The sequence below is a fragment of the Monodelphis domestica genome, chromosome 1 (assembly GCF_027887165.1).
Source record: "Monodelphis domestica isolate mMonDom1 chromosome 1, mMonDom1.pri, whole genome shotgun sequence".
Taxonomy (NCBI): Eukaryota; Metazoa; Chordata; class Mammalia; order Didelphimorphia; family Didelphidae; genus Monodelphis; species Monodelphis domestica.
Window position 1 is genome coordinate 481,075,424 of NC_077227.1, and position 19,928 is coordinate 481,095,351.

Below are 19,928 nucleotides of genomic sequence, written 5' to 3' on the forward strand. Positions count from 1 at the left end.
GAAGAGTCACCTCATTCTGTCTCTTGCTAATCATATACATTTTCATTCATAGGCAACATGTAAGAAGCTTTTAGACCATAAAGCAACAAAGACTGCAAAAGAGCATAAATGGCCAGATGCCATTTCTCTCCTAGAAACTGGGAAAGCCAAAAGTACTTTCATGAAACCACTTATATGGCAAGAAATAAACAGTCATTAGTTCATATGGAAAATTAGTCCAATTTCTAAAAAAGCCTAACTTGGTCTTGAATACACACATATTCTTAATAACAAATTCTAGTAAGAACTGTGAAAGCTGAAACAATATAGTAACACAAATGAAGAATAGACTACAGCTGGGAGACACAGAGATGTTAGTGGTACAAAAATATGGCCACAGACACATTCTCTCCCTGACAACGATTTTTTTTTTAACTCTTACCTTCTGCCTTAGAGTCAATACTGTGTATTGGCTCCAAGGCAGAAGAGTGGTAAGGGCTAGGCAATGGGGGCTAAGTGACTTGCCCAGGGTCACACAGCTGGGAAGTGTCTGAATCCAGATTTGAAACCCAAGACCTCCCATCTCTAGGCCTGGCTCTCAATCCACTGAGCTACCCAGCTGTCCCCTGACTTAACTTTTAAGAAATTCTAGGCATTCAAATTTATAAAAGAAGAAATCAAATATATAGTTAGTCTTCAAAGTAAATTAAAGATCAAATTCCAAGTACATATTCTAACCTCTCAGATAAAGAGGAAATTGATAACAGAAAACTTCTGGGCTGACTTGAGTATTAGTGTTGTGTTTTTAAAGCAATATAAAACTTTTAAAGACAAGATAGCAGTGCATTCCTCATTAGACCTTTAAATCTGAATTGTGTGGAGATAAGATTGCAATTCTTTTCTGATCTCTCTCTGTCTGTCTGTCTCTGTCCCTTTCTCTATCCCTCCCTCCCTCTTTCTCCTCAGGACACAAAGGCAAGTTTAAATAAGTAGGTCAATTAACAGGCTGCTTTTCCTCCTGTTTAAGTGGCATTCAGAATTGGCAGAAACTTTTAGCTTATGGCTGACTTTCCAGATGAAAGTATCTTTTACATATTCTAATTGTTCTGATATGAAGATACATGAGAATTCCACTTATCAGATGGTGGCAGAATAGTTTGACCCCAAGATCAACCTTTAACTTCTGAACACTGTCAATGTGAAATTATGCTGCATTCAACAGTCAAGAAAGAGGGAGGCTCCAATCCTGATGTTCACTGCCCTGGAGAGAACACATCTGGGATAATGTGTTTTTGTCTGGATACCATTTTAGGAAGATAATGATAAATGTCCAGAATAAGTAGACCAGAATGAGGGAACTCAAAACCAGAATACACAAAGCCAAGCTGAAGTAACCAGGGATGGGAAGGCAACTCGATGGCTCAATGGATTGAGATCCAGGTCTAGAGATGGGAGGTCCTGGGTTCAATTCTGGCCTCAGACAGTTCCCAGCTGTGTGACCCTGGGCAAGTCACTTAACCCCCATTGCCTAGCCCTCACCACTCTGCTGCCTCAGAACCAATATGCTGTATTGATTCTGAGACAGAAGATAAGGGCTTTTAATAAAGTAACTAGAGGATATTTTATCTAGAGAGTATACAAATGATAGGAAAAGGAAAAAGAGAAAAATTCTGGAATAGGGCAAGAGATAGGATAGCTGTTTTTAAACATTTGAATAAATAGTACACTTGATTGCTTTCATTGCTTTTTTCCTGCCCTCAGAAGATAGAACCAGATTTCAACTCAATGTAAAACGAAATGAAACAAAGAACTTTCTAACCAATATAATTTTCCTAAAGTGGAATGTGTCGTGTCCCAGACAGTAGTGAACTTCTCATGGTGGTGGTGGTGGTGGTGGGTCTTCAAATTGAAATTGGCTTGCCACTTTGCTGGGCATGTTTTTATAAAGGCGACTGCTCCTCAGCTGGACCAGATGACAAAGAATATATTTTAAAGAGAGGATGGGGCAGAGTCAAGATGGTGGCTTAGAAGCAGCAAAAGCTGAAACCTCTATGACTGTCCTTCCGTACCAATCTTTGAAAAGTGCTTCAATACAACTCCAACAAGATGGAGCTATGAGCCTCATACTGAATACAACTTGAAAGGAAGGCAGAGAGTGGGGATCTCCACAATATAAGGAGAGACCCAACACCCTGCCTGCACCTACTGAGCTGAGACCTGTGATAAGACTCAGGCTGCAGCTGAGAGGGTGTAACACCTGGGAACCACCACATGGAAGCTTAGGGCTCTGCCAGCTGCTGGCAGGGAGGAAGTGGGAGGGCCCCTCCCTCAATGAGAAAGGTTTGGCCTCAGGGCAGATTAGGTCAGCAGGTTAGCTCTTTGGGTAGAGCAGAGAGAGAAAACCCAAGATTCCCTTCGGGGCAGAATAGCTCAAACACCCAGGTCCAGTAAACAGAGGAGCAAGTGTACAGTCCACAAGGAGGGGGAAAAAATATGAGTAAATAACAAAAGGAAAAAAAAGAAGTTACAATTGAAAGCTTCTATGGAAATAAAGAACAAAGAACAGAACCATCAGAGGAGGATGGGACCCAAGGAATATCAAGCAAAATCTCAAAAAATTCAGGGAATTGAACTCAGGCTCTGGAAGAGGTCAAAAAAGAATTCAAAAATTAAATAAGACAGATTGAAGAAAATTGGGAAAAGGAAAAAACAACTTAAAAAGCAAAATAGGTCATTAGGAAATGGAGGCACATAAACTAAAAAAAGAAAATAGTGTTTTAAAAGCCAGAATTGACCAATTGGAAAATGAGACAAAAAAGTTAAAGATGAAAAGAATGGGGGGCAACTAGGTGGGTCAGTGGATGGGAGGTCCTGGGTTCAAATCTGACCTCTGAAACTTCCTAACTGTGTGACCCTGAGCAAGTCACTTAACCCCCCATTGCCTAGCCTTTATCACTCTTCAGCCTTAGAACCAATATTGGTTCTAATGCAGAAGGTAAGAGTTAAAAAAAAAAGATGAAAAGAATGACTTGAAAAAGAGAATAGATCAAAAGGAAAAGAAAGATCAAAAGGTCATGGAAGAAATTCCATCTTTAAAAATTAGACTTGTCAGGGCTAGCTAGGTGGCTCAGTGGATTGAGAGTGAGGCCTAGAGACAGGAGGCCCTGAGTTCAAATCTGGCCTCAGACACTTCTGAGCTGTGTGACCCTAGACAAGTCACTTGACTCCCATTGCCTAGCCCTTACCACTCTTCTGCCTTGGAACCAATACATAGTATTGATTCCAAGATGGAAGGTAAGGGTTTAAAAAAAAATTAGAATTGTCTATTAGAAACTAATGACTTCATGAGACATCAAGAAACTATAAAACAAAATCGAAAGAATGAAAAAATAGAAAAAAATATGAACTACCTCATTAATGAGAGGATAGGTTCAAGGCAAATTAAAGAAGAAATATAAAAGAACACAAAAAACCAGCAACAAAAAAATACAGATGTGGTAATGTATAGATTTCTAAAACCTGAAACCATAAAAATACTGCTGGGCCACTTTCCTCTTGACAAAGAACAGAGCCTATCCCTTTGGAATGCCCGCCTCATTTCAGCTCTCTCACTACTCTCCCACTCCTTTCCCCAGGCTCTCTCATCCAGGATCAATTTACATTGGCTGCTGGCTTCTAATAAAGACCAAAGCAATTAAATCATCTCCTATATTTACACTGGAAGGAATGGCTAATCCTAGTCTTACAGAAAAAGGAAAATATTTCAAAGGCCAAAGGAAATCATTCACCAAGCACCAAAAAACAGCTGAGTCAGTTATTCTTTATCCCGCAACACCAGTAAGGCTGGTTACCTGACCTTTCTTCTCAGCCAGGCAGATTGGACCCTTCCACTTTAATAGGCGCTCTTCCTTCCTTTGGTGCTCCAGAATTATGGATTCAGCACTGCCTATAAGATGTATGGGGGGGGGGGGGGTCAGCTGTCCTGCCTGCTCCTTAATTAAGCCATATACTTGAATTTTCCAGGTCTGTTCCAGACAGCTTTCCCCATTCTGAACTAACTAAGCTGCCTCTTGGACTAGGTCAGACATGCCCTGATCCACTGGGAAAAACAGGAGAGAAGTATGGACAGAAAAAAAAAAGATACATAAGCATTTGGAATATGATGGTGAAGAACAATGAAGCCAGAAAGGGACAAATAAGAAAGTAGAAGGATTGTCATAAGAGGTCAGTCTAACATTAGAAATCTTCAAGTTATAAAATCAAAGGCTAAGAGAGAATAGGAGTTAAGCAGTATTGAGCAGTGGGGAAAACACTGGGCAGGGAGCGGGCCAGAAGAACCGAGTTTTAGTCCTGCTTTGTTACAAAGTAACTGTGACCCTGAGCAAGTCACTTAACTCTGCTTGAGTTCAGTTTATAGAACATGGTGGTTAGATTAGACCAGCTCTAAACCTTCTTCCAGGTCTAAGATTTTCCCAACATTTATGATAACCAGGGGATACAGTTTGGGGCTAAACATTTGCAATGAACAATTCACCAAGAAGCAATAATAATTCATAGTTAAACAGAACTTTTGCAAAGTGCTTTCCTCAAAATAACTTAAGTAGGTAATACATGTATATAATCATGCATTCGCTAATAGCGAATTATGAACCCAGGAGCAACAGGATGATAACCCAAGTTGATGTCTCAGAAATCCTCCAGCACCTTGCTTTTTGGCCACAGGAGCAGTCCAAGCATCAGTCCTCTGGGTCTTTTTTCTATTACTGCTGTCCAAGTGGATGTGGACCTATTAAAATAAACACAAGATTGTTCCATGGGTTGTCATAGAAAGGATAAACAATAAATTTTTGCCATTATTTCTCAATCCAGACCATCCATAGAACCATGTGCCCCAAACCCTTCCAACTTTGATACAGACTTTCCTAACTATGCCTTTAGGGGCTGTGCCCAAAGGAAATTTCAGCATGGCCAACTGTTATAACATTCCTAAACCCTCAAAGGAGTTCAGGTCCCTTGGAGACAGCAAGCCAGAATGCACGAAACCCCAGGATCTCAAGTAAGCAGATACTCAGAGTAAAAGTCACTTACTTTATAGTATTTTGAAACTGTATGCCCCTGCATGAGGTTGGCTGCACCTTCTGGGGGTTCAATACTGAAAACAATCTGGAAGATAGAGACACAAGACAGGATACAAGATAAAAATGACAAAATCCAGAAACAAAAATGCAAGCAATCAAATGATCAGTTGCTCTAACTCTGCCCCTCTTTCCCTGCCCCAAAAACTTTCTTTTGTCTTACAGAATCTTTCTATGGTATCTTTTCTCTATCCTAAATAATGTAAATCACTTCCTTGATTTCCTACGATTAAGGTCAGGGAAGAGGAGCCCTGGCACAGACTATATAATATGGCAGACAGTAAGGCAGAGAGAAGTCTGGGGCCTACTCAATAAATATTCTCTCTAATTCCCAGAATGAATACCAGGTGCCTTTGTCTACAACACAGTATACTGCTCCATGTAGACAATTTCCCAGAACTTCTATAGCCAAAAACTTTTCTGCTGGAAAAATTCCATCTTTCCCAGTGTGCCAAGTACAAATCCAAGATATGGGAACACTTTAGGCCATTCAAAGAGCCCTATGGAGCTTTTCCCAAAAAGTGGCTGACTGCCTGGAAGAGACGTACTGGCTACTTAATTGATTCTGGGACCTACAGTGGGCTTCCTGTATCCATTACTATGGGAATACAAAACATTTTGAACCTAAGAGTTGGAAAGGAACTCAGAAACTTGCCTAATAGAACCTGTATTATTATAACATGGCTGAGGAGTTGTCCACCTGTACTCCAGAGCTCCAGAACCATTCCATTTCTGCAAGGCCTTGTTAGAGCCTTTCCTAACATTGGTCCTAAAACTACCCATCTTCAGCTTCTGCCCCTTCCTCCTTGTTCTCCCCTCTGGGGTTCAAGCAAAATAAATCGAATCCCTTTTTCATGGAATAACCTTTCAAATACTTGACAATAGTTATTGGATTCCATCATTCCTTTCCCCAAAGTCTTTCCAAGGCTCAACATCTCCCTAGCAGGTGTTGTCTGAATTGGGCAAAATACATCAGAAATATAATTTCATATGTATATTTTTTTCTGAATGTAGCCACAGGCTAGTGTTAGTTGGTTTTTTTACTCCCCTAAAAGCACTATGCTTTTGACATTAAGGCAAGATATAGATATAGATATATATGCTATATATATGCACATAAAATGTTTGAATAATAATATGGAGCAGTAAATTATTAAATACCAAAATGAATGGTACAAATAATGAATAATATAGGATATTAGAAAAGGGGGAAAGCTAGTTCATGAAACAGTCAGGGAAGACCTCATGGATGAAGTAGAAATTGTGTGGATTTCTCTTAGCAGAATATGGACTAGGTTGGAAGGACATTCAAAAAAGAGGGCAAAACATTAATAAAGGGTTAGAGTCAAGACCCAAGGGGACTTGGAAGATCAGCCTGGACTAGAATACAAGGCTCATTTAGAGTGATTAGTGGAAGAGAATATGGATAGGTGGAATGAGGGTCCAATTGTAAATGGCCTTGAATGCAGAATTGAGATTAAATCTTATCCTGTAGGCAGTGAGAAGTCAGTGGAGGTTTCTCAGCAGGGGATGAAATGATGTTGAAAATAATGAAGTTGGGGGTAGGTAGGTGATTGAGAGCCAGGTCTAGAGATGGGAGGTCCTGGGTTCAAATGTGGCTTCAGATACTTTCTAGCTGTGTGACTCTGTCTAGTCCTTACCACTTTTCTGCCTTGGAACCAGTCCTTGGTATTAATTCCAAGATGGAAGGTAAGGGTTTAAAAAAATGAAGTTGACATTTTAAGGAAATAAACAAGACATAATCCAGGCACAAAACAGCAGTGGGAGTGGAAAGAAAGGGGTAAATATGAGAAACACTTAGAAACACTGACGAAAACTAGTAAAGGCAGGAAAGAAAGGAAAAAGTTAAAGATGACTCCAAGGATTTGAACCTAAGGCCTGGAAGAAAAGTAAATGCTGCTGATAAAAAAGGGAAGTTAAAAAGAGAAATCAATTTGAGAAAACCCCAGATCAAATGGTAGGAGCTATATCTGATTGTTAGTCAAGCTCAAATTATAAGGCATCTCTCTTCCAGGTTTTATTCAATAAACTTTCTATAAATCTCATACTCCCTCAATGAAGAGAGGAACAACTTAATATCATCTGGGCTATCCTCCAAAAGTGACAGTGGATGGAGTTCCAATGATTTTAAATATTTCATTTTAATTTTAAATTTCCTTCAGTTATCTTACTTGAAAAAAAGAGAACAGCAATAAACAAAAAATTCACCATGTGAAGGTAGCAAATTTGCAGCTCCTCAGGCCTTTCTAAAATGAAGCTAGCCAACTGGAAATTTCATTCAACATTCAATAAATGTTTATATCTACCAAATGCTATTTATTCTTCCTCCTCCAAATTCATATCTACATAGCATTTCAGCATTTACAAAATGTTGTCTGTATGTTATCTCATCTGAAGCCAACAGTGATATTGTAAGATAGTACAAAGATTACCATCTCTTTTTGTAAAGTGGGGAAACAAAGGCTCTGAAAATTTAAGCCAATGAATGATCATATTTCTTCTGAAAGGTTTTCCAATTTGAGTATTCAAAACATGCTGGGTCATTTGCTGCTAGTTTGCCAGCCCTTGACTAGGGGAGATAGTTAAAGGTAAGAGTCCAAGGAAATGCAGAACAAATGAGGCAAACCAACTGAAACACTTTGGGTTACAGATGATGCAAAAGGAAGCATTTTCTAAACTTTGAGTAACTCCGCATCATATCTGCTGATAGGGATATAGTGTAGTGCAAAGAGTCACATCAGAGAACATGGGTTTGAATCTTGGATCTGCCAGGAACTATAGACTCAGACAAATTATTTGACCTCCCCAAGCCTCAATTTCCTCCTGTAAAGAGGAAAGTTAGTTGGATGACTTGGTCTCTGAGGTCTCTTTTGGCTCTAAATCTAGGATTTTAAATTACTTCTCTCTATTCCTCAGCTGTTTTTTTTTTGTTTTGAAAACCGTACGAGGAGAGGGTTAGAAGAGACAAACTAGGGCCTCTTCTAACTCTATATCCATGACCCTATGAAGTCCTGGGGAATCATTTATCTAGAAGAAACACCCCATATCTGCTCTTAAGTTTAGACTAAAGAGAAACCAGGATAGTACTGTCTCAAACTACAGAATAAGCTCCAAGGGCCAAAGTAACACCAAAATAAGGGTCATTCTGCTAACTTTCATCAGTTTTCTGGACAGTAATTCCAGCAGGATTTCTGAGAGCTACTCAAGCTTAAGAGAAGAAAAATTACCCATCCTTCATGATTTCAAAGAGTTAATTTCCTTTTACTAATTATCAATCTGGTCAAAAAGAGAAGATCCCTAGAAGCAATCAGAAGAGGAGGAAGGAGTACCCTTGTAAGGAATCTGGAAACACCAGGAAAACAAAATCTTATTTCATTCATGTGGATTTTTTTCCTCCCTTTCTCATGAAGTGGTATAAAAATCAAGAAATCTCTGCTACATTTAACTCTGGAGCAGATGAATAAGTGAGGAAGGCAAAGGACCTTTTGCAGCAATGACCCTTTTGCAATTTATGGTAGAAAAATAGATGCATCCATCTGCTTGTTTCCAGGAAGCAACACCAAAGAGAATAAATCTAATTACACTGCCGTGGTATTTGGAATGAAATACCTCACATACCCATCATACATAGTCCCTTAAAATCCTCTAAAACAAAACCAAACAACTTTCATTTTCTGTCTTTAGAATTGATACTAAATATTCCTTCCAAGGCTGAAGAGTGGTAAGGGCTAGAGGCATTAAGGGTTAAGTGACTTGCCTGGGGTCACACAGCCAGGAAGTGTCCTGATGTTAAGATTTTAACCTGGCTTGGTTCAGGCTTGTTTCTATCCACTTAACCCCTAGACAAGAAAATAGAGAGGCTACTGATTTCTACAGAGAGTACTAGAAAACCTTTACAAAAGCAATGCTAGTCTAGCCACTCCCTTGGCGAGTACTGGAGAGGGCAGGATAGAACAGAATCCTTGTCAGTGGAAAGAGAGATAAGAAGTAGGAAGGGGAAAGCCAGAGCAAAGAATAAGCACCTGAACTTAATCAAGCACAGTCACTTGATCTCAATCTTGAGGGTGCTGCCAGAAATGCTGCTGGAAATGTGACATCAAAATGTGGTGATGTGCCAGGAGTTAAGCAATTTCATATACTTTAGTTCTAGCCCAAAGTCCAGGTCAATTCTCTTTCCATCACTTCATTCCATAGTATTCGAACCTGTTATTTGGTTTCATTTCCCTATTCTGTACTAGCACCTCTTTCAAGGCACATAATGCACCTCTTTACAGAGAAATGAAGGGTGCAGGGTGTGGAATGAGATATATATTTTGGGACTATGACCAATATGGGAATATTTGTTTAGTTTAAGTTATATGCATATTTGCCTTAAAGGCTTTGTTTTTCTTTCTTTTTCATGGTGGTGGTGGGGTTAATATTATTAGGTGAAAAGAATTAAAAATTTTAAAACTAGCACCTCTTTTATGGAACATTTGTATGATAGTAATGAAGAAAAGAGCTTCTTCCCTTAGTTTTTCCCAGTGGTTCCCAGTTTTATACATGGGGTTTTTCCATTCTCTAGATCTACATCTTACCCATCCTTTATTTATTTTTAAGTTCATTTAATTAATTAATTAAGAATATTTTTCCATGGTTATGTGGATCATGTTCTTTCCCTCCCCTCCTCCCACCGCTCTCCCATAGCCAACAAGCAACTCCACTGGGTTTTACTTGTGTCATTGATCAAGACCTAGTTCCATATTATTAATATTTGCACTAGGCTTACCCACCCTTTAAAGCCTAGCTTAGGTTCTACCTTCTTGAAGTTTTCCCAAACACCTCCAGTTATCCATATTTATAGCACTTGTCACTTATACCATCCATTCTGCCATCCCCTAATGTTGTTTTAGACTTCTCTGACTGCTTTATGTGGGTCTTTCTCCAACCAAACTGTAAAAATTTCCAGGGCTAAAAACCATGTTATATACTGCTCTAGTCTCTTAAGAATAGATACATCAATAGATTATATCAGATACCATAGATGTCTTAGCACATCAAATAAATAGTTGATGCCCAATAAATGTTTACTGAGTTACACATATATGAATTTGGGTATTTCTAGTTTTCTTAAGGTCCTTCTGGGATGAGCAATGTTTCTGTTTGATGACTAAGATAACCGATGAGCTATTGGATAAGCAAATGGATTAGAAATTGTACATAGATATTCTGATTTTGATTTGGTGACTGGCTTAACACTGAGAACACAGGCCCTTTTCATTTCATTCAATAGTGTGGGTGTAAAGGAAGAAACAACAGTTCCTTACAGGAAAACAACCCAATTACAAGAAACCAGACTATCTTGCCAGGACGTCAAAAAAGCTAAACTGTTTTAATAACTGCTCTGCTCAGGTTACCCACACTCTTCCAGGGCCCGTGCCAAGTTAGGCTTGTGAATGTCCTACTATTTGCCAGATTTCCAGGGTGACATCTAGAGTCTTATCCCATGAAGGAAAAAACTGAAATAAACTAAGCTGATTTCATAAACTTGCACAGGATACCTAGAGAAGCCCTTGAACAATAATGACAGCAACTCTAAAGAAGGAAGTGCCATCATATGGCCTACATTGATTCCATATGAATGATTTGTTGAAAAGATCACTATCACAGTGTAGGAGTCCTAAAAACAAGGATATGTAATAAATGCTTGTGGAATAAATACATGTTCCAATTATTGAACGCTGGTAGTGGAAAGCTGTGAACAAACAAAAATGTCTGATAAATTTAAGGGCCATCTGTTTAAAATATGATTCAATACAAAATAATATATAGATTAGAGATGGGGAAAAACTAGCAAATCCTTAATGAATCCAGTCATCTAGATTTCTCCTTCCTTTTCCCTTCCCCTCTTTCTTTTTCCCTCCCTCCTTCTGGCTCTCTTTTTTCTTTCTTTTTTTTCCTTCCTAAATTAGATCTCACAAGAAGACCCAGCTCCATCTGGTGGTGACAAGAAAGGAATACACCACAATTTAATGCACCTTCAGTTTAGAAAGAATGACAAGAAACTAAAGAAGGTAGAATTAAAGGTAGTTTGAAATTTTGAATAGTTCTTGGAACTTCTAAGGAGAATATAGGAGAATTATGGCAAATGAACAAGAAATAGCTATTGAATTAGGTATAGATTTGTTTATTACCTGGATAGGACCACAAAACACAAGATTCCCAAAGAGTTCTATTTTTTCTAGAACTATCTAATCATAGCTGAACCCAATCTTAATAAAAATCTACTTGCCTGACTCCTTCAGAAAATGTTTACAGTCATTCCCAAAATCTGATAGAAACATTAAACACACCAAGCCAACATTATAGAACATCAGGCAGTGTAGTATAAGTGGCAATAATAATGACAACAATAGCTATCATACAACAGCAACAACAATAATAGCTAGCATTTACCTAGACCTTTAAGGCTTTCTAAGTGCTTTACATATGTGTCGCTTTTAAGAGTCAGGAAAATTTGTCTCAAATCTTGTCTCAGGAATTTACTATATATGTGACTCCATGCAAATCATTTAACCACCCTAGAACTCACTTGCCTCATGTGTAGAGTGAGAGGGTTGACCTGGATGGTCCCTTCCAGCTCTAAAAATATGATCTATGACCAGGAACCTATGTACAATGGGATTTCCAGACCATGTCTTAATTTGATGCCTTTGTATTCCATCCAACAGTTTCTGTTAACAGTCTTCTCAATGCATACCAGCCCAAAATGCTTTTGGAGAGAACTCTTTTTAAATCCTGGGGAGGCAAACTATTATCTCTCTGCCATATTTCTTATTATGTGTAGGGACCGAAAAAGGCAAAAGATGGGGGCCGATTTCTAGAATTTATTATTTACCTGAATGATGTCCACCAGCTTTTGTAAGCCTGCTGTGTTGTTAAATATTCCAGTACCTACGGATAAGGGTAAAAAAACAGTAAATTCATCTCATATCAATACAAATAAACATCTAGAGCAAAACTGATGAACACTGACATCTTGCCTCTGAATAGTCTTCTGGTCAAGAACTGTCTGAAAAAAGGCAGAGTACAACTAGGCTTGTAGAGATCAAAACAGCTACTTAAAATGGCCAGACTGCTCCTAAAATCTCAACAGACTAAAAAGACTAAAAAATAGTCTCCTAAAATCTCAACAGACTTCACGTAGTGGCTGAACCTCTCTTTTATTTCTTTCTAGTTGGTACTATCATTTTAGGAAAACTAGAGGTTTCTTCTCAAGAGAAATGTTTGATGCCCAATTTATTAACGTAAAGGCATTTCAACTGCTTTCCCCAGAGAAAGAAACATGTGAAGTTATACAGAAGAATTATTTTATTTCCTTTGAATTAAAAAAAAAAGGGGCTGTGGGGTTGCTTACTACAGAATTCTAGCTAGGAATTTTACTGAGAATCTACTGTAAAAATTTAATAAGAATACTGCTTTTGCAAATTCAGTGCAATGCAGACACTAAATAAGGTTAATTCTTCCATGTCAAAACCACAGAGGATAGAACAGTTAACTTGACAATAGAACTTACTCTCGGTTATATTACCGGGCAATTCCAATTGTTTGACAATGATTCTTGATCATTGTTGGGGGGAAGGGGCAGCTGCAGATACCAGTCACTGAAGTACTGGCATGGAGTGTCTTGTATCACTGCAAAATTTCTTAAGTTACACTGGCCATATTAATGGCTCAAATACAGAGGATAATCTTAACTTAAAAAGCCACTGTCACTTCATCTCCCTTTCCCTCACGTCTGACGGGCACCCCACTTGCTGGGAAGGGGGAAACAACCCTCAAAGCCCATCAGGTAACAGGTTGAGGCAACGAGAATGACTTACGTCCTGCCATGAACTGTATGATCTGCTCCAATGACTCCAGGAGGGAAGACTTGGTCTGAAAGGTGATGTGGGCTTCAGCAAACAGATCAAAGATATAGCTGCCAATAAGACGGGAAAAGCGTCAGCTCTGATGAAAGAATATGGTTCAGACTTGGTAAGAAAGATTCAGATGCTCGTGTCACCCAGACAAAGACGTGAACGGGTTGTAGGCATCGCTGCTATTGCAAAATGTCCTGCGTTTGGCACCTTCTCCTGCCAGGGAGATGGAAACTTCCACTATGACTGACCCATTTGCTGGCTCCTTTTTTATAAGCTTACCCCACCCACAGGTTAGACTTGCTGAAGTCTTAGACAAAGAATCCACAGACTCTCCACCCAAATGTTAATCCTTTAGCGAATGTTCCAGCAGAGGTCAGGGTGGTGAAGCACTGTCTCTGAATTCAGAGGACTTGGGTTCAAATTGCATTTCAGACAAATTACCACTTATGTGAACTTGGGCAAGTTCCTTTACTTCCCTAGCTTGGTGTTCTTATCTGTAAAACGAGAGTATTAGACTGGAAGGCCTCTGAGGTCCCATCCAAGTCTGAATCCTGTGTGATTTTATCTAAGTAATGAGTTTCCTAATTTACTGGCCTCTTGGCAACAAAAAAGTTTCTAGATTTTTCATATTATTGCCTATAATTGTATTGTAGTCAATATAATTAAAAACTGGATGGAAAGTCAAATGAGCTTTTGTCCAACCTACTCTGTTTATATTGAATAAATGCAGGGTTTCTAAATAGTTCTTCAAATTTCCCAAGCTTTCTCTTTCAGGTTAGAACTATCAGGAAAAGCCATGTTGAAAAGAAAGAAATAAGCATAGACCAAGAGGAGGTTAAATTTTCTCTTGGCAGACAATATGAGGATTTTTTTTTTCACAAAGTCCTATTCCAGTGCCTCATAGTATCAGGGATGGGCATCTCTGGATATCCAAAAGCTAAACTAGTAGCAGAGTCTATGTTCTTTAGGTTCAGCCATGCTACAGAAGATCCAAGTAACTAGCCCAGTCAAGTATGGAGGTCCCATAGTAACAAGAGAAAGTCCTACCCTAAGCCCTTCCACTTCTGGGGCAAAGGTAGTAAAGTGGTGACAAAAAAGGGGAAAAAGGGTACCAAGAATCAGCTTTTATTCTGACTATATGTATCTATTTAACTATTAGTAATTCTAAATTCCTGTCCAGTGGCACATGAGGAAATGAATTCTAATAAAACCTTTAACTTTTTGCTATAAGCAAATATGGAAGACAAAAAGAAGCTGCATCTACATGGAAAAATAAGTTAGGATAAAAATTGAATTCATCAATTGGGAAAAACATCTCACTTCAAATTTATTTTTACTTATACTAAGCAAATTGAAAAAGATAACAAAAGATAGAAAAAGTTGATGCTGAAAGGGCTATGAAAAGGCAAGAACATTGTTGATAAGAGTTGTGAACTGGGGCAATGATTCAGGAAAGCAATTTGGAATTATGCTGGAAAAAATAATGTGTCCAAATCCTTTGATCCAGAAATGCCAATGCTATGCATAGACCACCACCTTCTCAAAGAGATCACAAAAAAAGGTCTCACATACACCAAAATATTCATAAGAGCAATTTTGGGGATAGCAAAGAAACAAATTAATTATTCATCAATTTTAGAATAACTGAATAAATCTGCAATATATGAAAAATGGAATGTTAAAACATCATAAGAAATGATGATTCTGAAGAACTGAGAGAAGCATGGGAAGACATATGAACCAGGTAAACAGTATTGTAACACACACTGACCCTAACAATTTAAACTAAAAGAGAAAAGAGACTAAACACTGCATTACTGTCATGACTAAGGTTGGCCTTGAAGAAAAGTAGAGAAAATGCAACTCTCTTCACTGCAGGTCAGTAGAGAAAGAATATTGCACACATTATCAGATACGGTCAATTACTGATTAGTTTTGATTTTTTAATTTTTTAAAAATCTTCACCAAAAAGTCATCAGTATTTGATTTCTTTGTTCACTCTGAGGCGGTATACATTCCAAAGAGTGTACTTGTGGTAAGGAGAACTTTCAAAAAACTTTCCAGAATGGTTAGTTACCTAATTGGAAGCTACCCTGATTCAAAGGCCTGGAGACAATCTATAAAATATAACATTTGGAAACAATGGAAAAGTGTCTATGATATATTGAATTGATTGGATGGAAGATAAAATGGCAAAGGAACTATCATAATTTTGTATCCTTCTTAGAACACCTACAATTTGAGGGTAATCTTGGCTATCTGCTCTGTTCTCCATGCCTTACATAATATTATAAATCATATTCAGGGTGAGAGGGAGCAGAAGAAGAAGAGAGAAGGAAGACAGAGACAGAGACAGGGACCGAGCTGACACTGGGAAAATAAAACCTTCAAGGAGTTCACATTTCAGAGGGGAACCGAAGGAGGATAGATGACAGGATACCAGTGCAAGGCTACTGACAAGAAAATGGAGAAGTTTGGAGAGTAAATTAGGGGTAAAGTGAGTAGTCCTTCATGAAATGACAGTTTGGGCTCAGAACTCAACAAGCCTTTGAGTGAACCTTGGGGCAGAGGGACTTCTAGAGTAAGAAGGTTACAGGCTAGGAAGTGTAGTCCAAAACATGCAAAGTGCTGGAATGTAATAATAATTCTGTACTATATATCATTAAAAAGTGTTTTTTCACATGTGGTCATCTGTATTTGGGTGCCTAGTGCTCATGGCAAATATCTTCAAAAAAACTAGCATGCAAACAATTATAGTGTACATACAACATCTGCTGGAGAAGATGAAGAGATAGATAAATTCTTCAAAATTAAATCAGCATATACTGGGTAAGTTCAATGCAAAGGTGGACAAAAATAAGGATGTTGAAATAGGTTAGAAAATGTGATTCAGGAGTAAGGAATGAGAGAGGACAGAGTTTTATAAAAATTATAGAGATTTCACATCTACAAATTAGGAATACTCTGATCAAGGAAGAATTAGGAGGTGCATAAGCAACCAATTATATCACAAGTGAAACTGATTATATTGTAAGAGATAATAATTTGTTACTAATATAGGAATGTTTCCTGATTATGTCCAAAGGGCTTTAAAAGATTGCATGCCCTTTGCTTCAGCAATACCACTACTGGGTTTGTACCCCAAAGAGATAATTATGAAAAAGACTTGTACAAGAATATTCATAGCTGTGCTCTTTGTGGTGGCAAAAAATTGGAAAATGAGGGGATGCCCTTCAGTTGGGGAATGGCTGAACAAATTGTGGTATATGTTGGTGATGGAATATTACTGTGCTGTAAGGAAGGATGATCTGGAGGATTTCTAGATGAACTGGAAGAACTTTAATGAACTGATGCAGAATGAAATGAGCAGAACCAGAAGAACACTAAACAGAAAGTGAAACATTGTGGAACAATCTAATGTAATGGACTTTACTACTAGTAGCAATGCAATAAATAAATAATCCAGGACACTCCTAAAGGACTTATGAGAAAGAATGCTTATCTACATTGAGAGAAAGAACTATGGGAGTAGGAATGCAAAAGAAAAACATAAGATTTATCGCTTATCACTTGTATATATGGGTATATGAATTGGGGTTTTGGCTTTAAAAGATTATTCTATAGCAAAAATTGATAATATGGAAATAAGTATCAGGTGATAACATTTGTACACCCAGTGGAATCTCCTATTGGCTCTGGGAGGGGGGAGGAAAGAGGGAAGGGAAAGAAAATCAATCATGTAAACATGGAAAAATATTCTTAAAATAAATAAATAAATAAATGATTTGAAAAAGGAATGATTCCTGGAACAATTGTCTATATACAGTCAAGCACCAATTTATAAGAGCAAAGTTCATCGAACTTTGGTTGAGAACAAAGGTTGAGAGAAAAAATATGGACACAATTAAAACTAAGTTAGTGATTCAGAAGAAGGAAAAATCACTATCACTGATTATAATGATTTCATATAGAAATTTAACTAATGTAAATCAATTGCCATAATGAAAAGACTAAAAAAAATTCTAAAAGCAGTCTCAGTCAGCAAACACTCTCTTCTTGCCAAATGGAAATGGTAGTCAAGGTCAACACTATGTAGAAAATAAAGTTTACTGGTAAAATCTTTCAGAAAAAAAAAGACTAGTAGAAGATTCTAAGCAATATCACCCTCAAAAAAAAGTGAGAAGTAGAGGGAATAACAGTGATGAGAGATCCAATTGAGCAAGTCATCCCAAGGGCATTTAAAAGGATGAAGTTGGCAGGACAACAAATAGACAAAAAATTGAAAGAATGTGGAAAAGATGTGTTCTTTTTTTTAAAGATAACAACAACAAACTTGACCATCAAGGCCATTAAGATTCAAACATCAGATGTTAGGACACCAGATGTTTTTCTAGGAAGAAAACTAGCACCAAAGAAAACAAAGTTGTGAAAAACAGCTGAACTAATCAAGTATTTAAAGAGAGAATGTAGACAGGAGAAAACAATTTTGAGAGTATTTAAAGATTATCAAGTTATCTGAAGACAGGATTAATACTAAAGACATGGAAAAAATCTCAGATCTTACCATACACACACACACACACATGAATGCATCAATAACTACAAGTCCATACTTTTCTACCTATATAAACTTTTGATGAGAAAAACCCACATATTCACCATGGCTATCCTTATTGAAGCTAGTAGAATAGAATAGGTGGAATTTTAATAGCAATATTCCATAGTAAATTCTATCTTTACCATTATACAGTTGGTTACTCTAAAAAAGTAAAGAACCCATTGAGAGTGAACATCTATACTCAAATAGATCTGTGATTTTATGAATGAGATCACACCCTCCAGTGCTGCAGATTGTAACCCCTCCACGTTGTGACTCTTGTCAAGGTCCTCCCACAAGTTCGCCACAAAAAGGCTCACCTCGAGGGTGATGAAGGTCTTCCTCACTCTCTCCTAACACTTTCAGGACAACAACATAACACTCTGGCTGTTCAGCATTGCCTTATGACCACACTATCTTTTCTTCCTATAACCAGACTATCTTTTCTTCCTAACACATATTTCCCAGAAAACACCTTTTACTCTTGTTGCTGCCTGCACATACTATGTATCTCTCCACTGGCTGCTATGTAATCATTTCAATGCTTTGGAAACTGTTATACTTCACATATCACCGCCATATATCAACACTGGTTTTAAATGAATGTTAGTTTTAAAAAGATGAGCCTTTGTTTTTAGGAGCAGCTTGGGATTACTATCTCCTAAAGGCAATCCAATCTAGTCAGCTCTCCTCCATCTGTTCAAATCTACTTGTTGCCCACTTGCACTGTCTGTCCCACATATGCATAGTGCATAAATTGAGTTATACATTGAAATGATTTCACAATCTAGACAATAGACATTCTTCATCCATCTAATCATTCCTGGGTAGATGGGTGGGTCAAACTCTTGAGTGATTTCTTCTAAGAAACTCAACAATATTCCAGGGCATATGACATTGTGCTGGTTGCATCAATATCAATAATCACATGAAAAAAACTGTTCAAATAATATAATAAATAGAGATATGCAAGTTAAAACAGTTGTGAGACACAATCTTATAATCATTAAATTGACAATGGCATATATTATTGACAAAAGTCTTATTGACAAAAAAAAGGCATGTAGTAGCCTTACCTATAATAATGAAAAACTGTAAACAACCTATGTGTCTAAGGTTTGGGGAATGGCTAAATAAATATGGTATATAAACTCAATGATATAAGAAATGACAAATAGTATGAACATAAAGAAATGCAATAAGACTTATATGAAATAAACCAAACGAAGCAAACTCACATCATGAACCCTACCTATTACTATGTAAGTTATAATACAAATAACCTTCCAGTCAGATCCAACAGGAAATATATTGATCCATGTAACTAACCAACACAATGGAGGTCTAAACATTTTCTACACCCATTACAACCTCTCAAGACTCTTTAAAATAAAAATTACACACAAGAGAGCAAAGTAATTGCAACCAATATATTATTAAGACGTCTAAAAAGATAACAATCTGACACATTAAGTGTAGGGAAGGTCAATTCCCAATCCTTTTTTGTCCCTTTTAAAGTGTCAATTTATTAATTTTAAAATTTGTTGTTATTCAGTCATGTTTGACTCTTTCTGATCCTCTTTGAGGTTTTCTTGGCAAAGATACTGAGATTGTTCGCCATTCCTTCTCATCTGACAAATGAGGAAATTGAGGCAAACAGGATTAAGTGGCTTTCCCAAGGTCGAAGAACTACGAAGTGTCTGAGGTCAGATTTGAACTTGGGAAGTCTTTCTGACTCCTGGCCCAGCACTCTATCTACTGAGGCACCTAGCTGCCCCAATTCCTAATCCTGAATGTACTTACCTGGCAACCCTTCCCCACCAATCCCCAAGCTCTGGCAAGGTGCCACAAATAAGACCCTCAGGCCATCCCTGTGTACTGGGATTCATTCCATAACAGCCTCTCTGTGAGCACACCCTGCTGCATACCACCAAAAAAAGCAGCTTTGCCCAACTCCCCTTCCCTCTGTGAAGGTGGAAGCTTAGAAAAACAGAAGAGTATTCTGCCTGGGCCTGCCGATATAGCATTACAGCCAGAAAACTAAAGAACAAAGGGAATAGTGGCAGGGCTCTGGAAGGTGTAAGGTCTACATCAGGTCTAAGGAAAGGTAACTGTCATCCATCTAAGACAAGCTTCTTTCCCCAGGAGTTGCTTGGGGTAATAAATGAGGATGTGTAAGACTGAATACCTCAATGTAGGAGGAATCTGAAAAAGCTTTTAAGTCCAGTCCTAGAAGAATACACTACCAAAGAAGAAGTCAGAAAGTGAGCAGTAGAAAAATATAAAGCAAAAAGA

The 19,928-nt window shown here is 37.9% G+C and overlaps 1 protein-coding gene across 6 annotated transcripts in view; it reads right to left on the reverse strand.

Moving 5' to 3' along the window:
- The window catches only part of RTEL1 (regulator of telomere elongation helicase 1), a 116,478-nt gene that overhangs the window by 64,211 nt on the left and 32,339 nt on the right, over positions 1-19,928 (reverse strand). For all 6 annotated transcript variants that reach the window (XR_008915400.1, XR_008915399.1, XM_056812791.1 and 3 more), the window contains 4 exons: positions 12,998-13,095; positions 12,013-12,068; positions 5,068-5,142; positions 4,684-4,765 (listed from right to left, as the gene is read on the reverse strand). Coding sequence is in view for 4 of the 6 variants with exons in the window: in XM_056812791.1 (XP_056668769.1) it covers positions 4,684-4,765; positions 5,068-5,142; positions 12,013-12,068; positions 12,998-13,095 (311 nt within the window). In the remaining 2 variants the exon portion in view is untranslated. The remainder of the gene's footprint in view (positions 1-4,683; positions 4,766-5,067; positions 5,143-12,012; positions 12,069-12,997; positions 13,096-19,928) is intronic.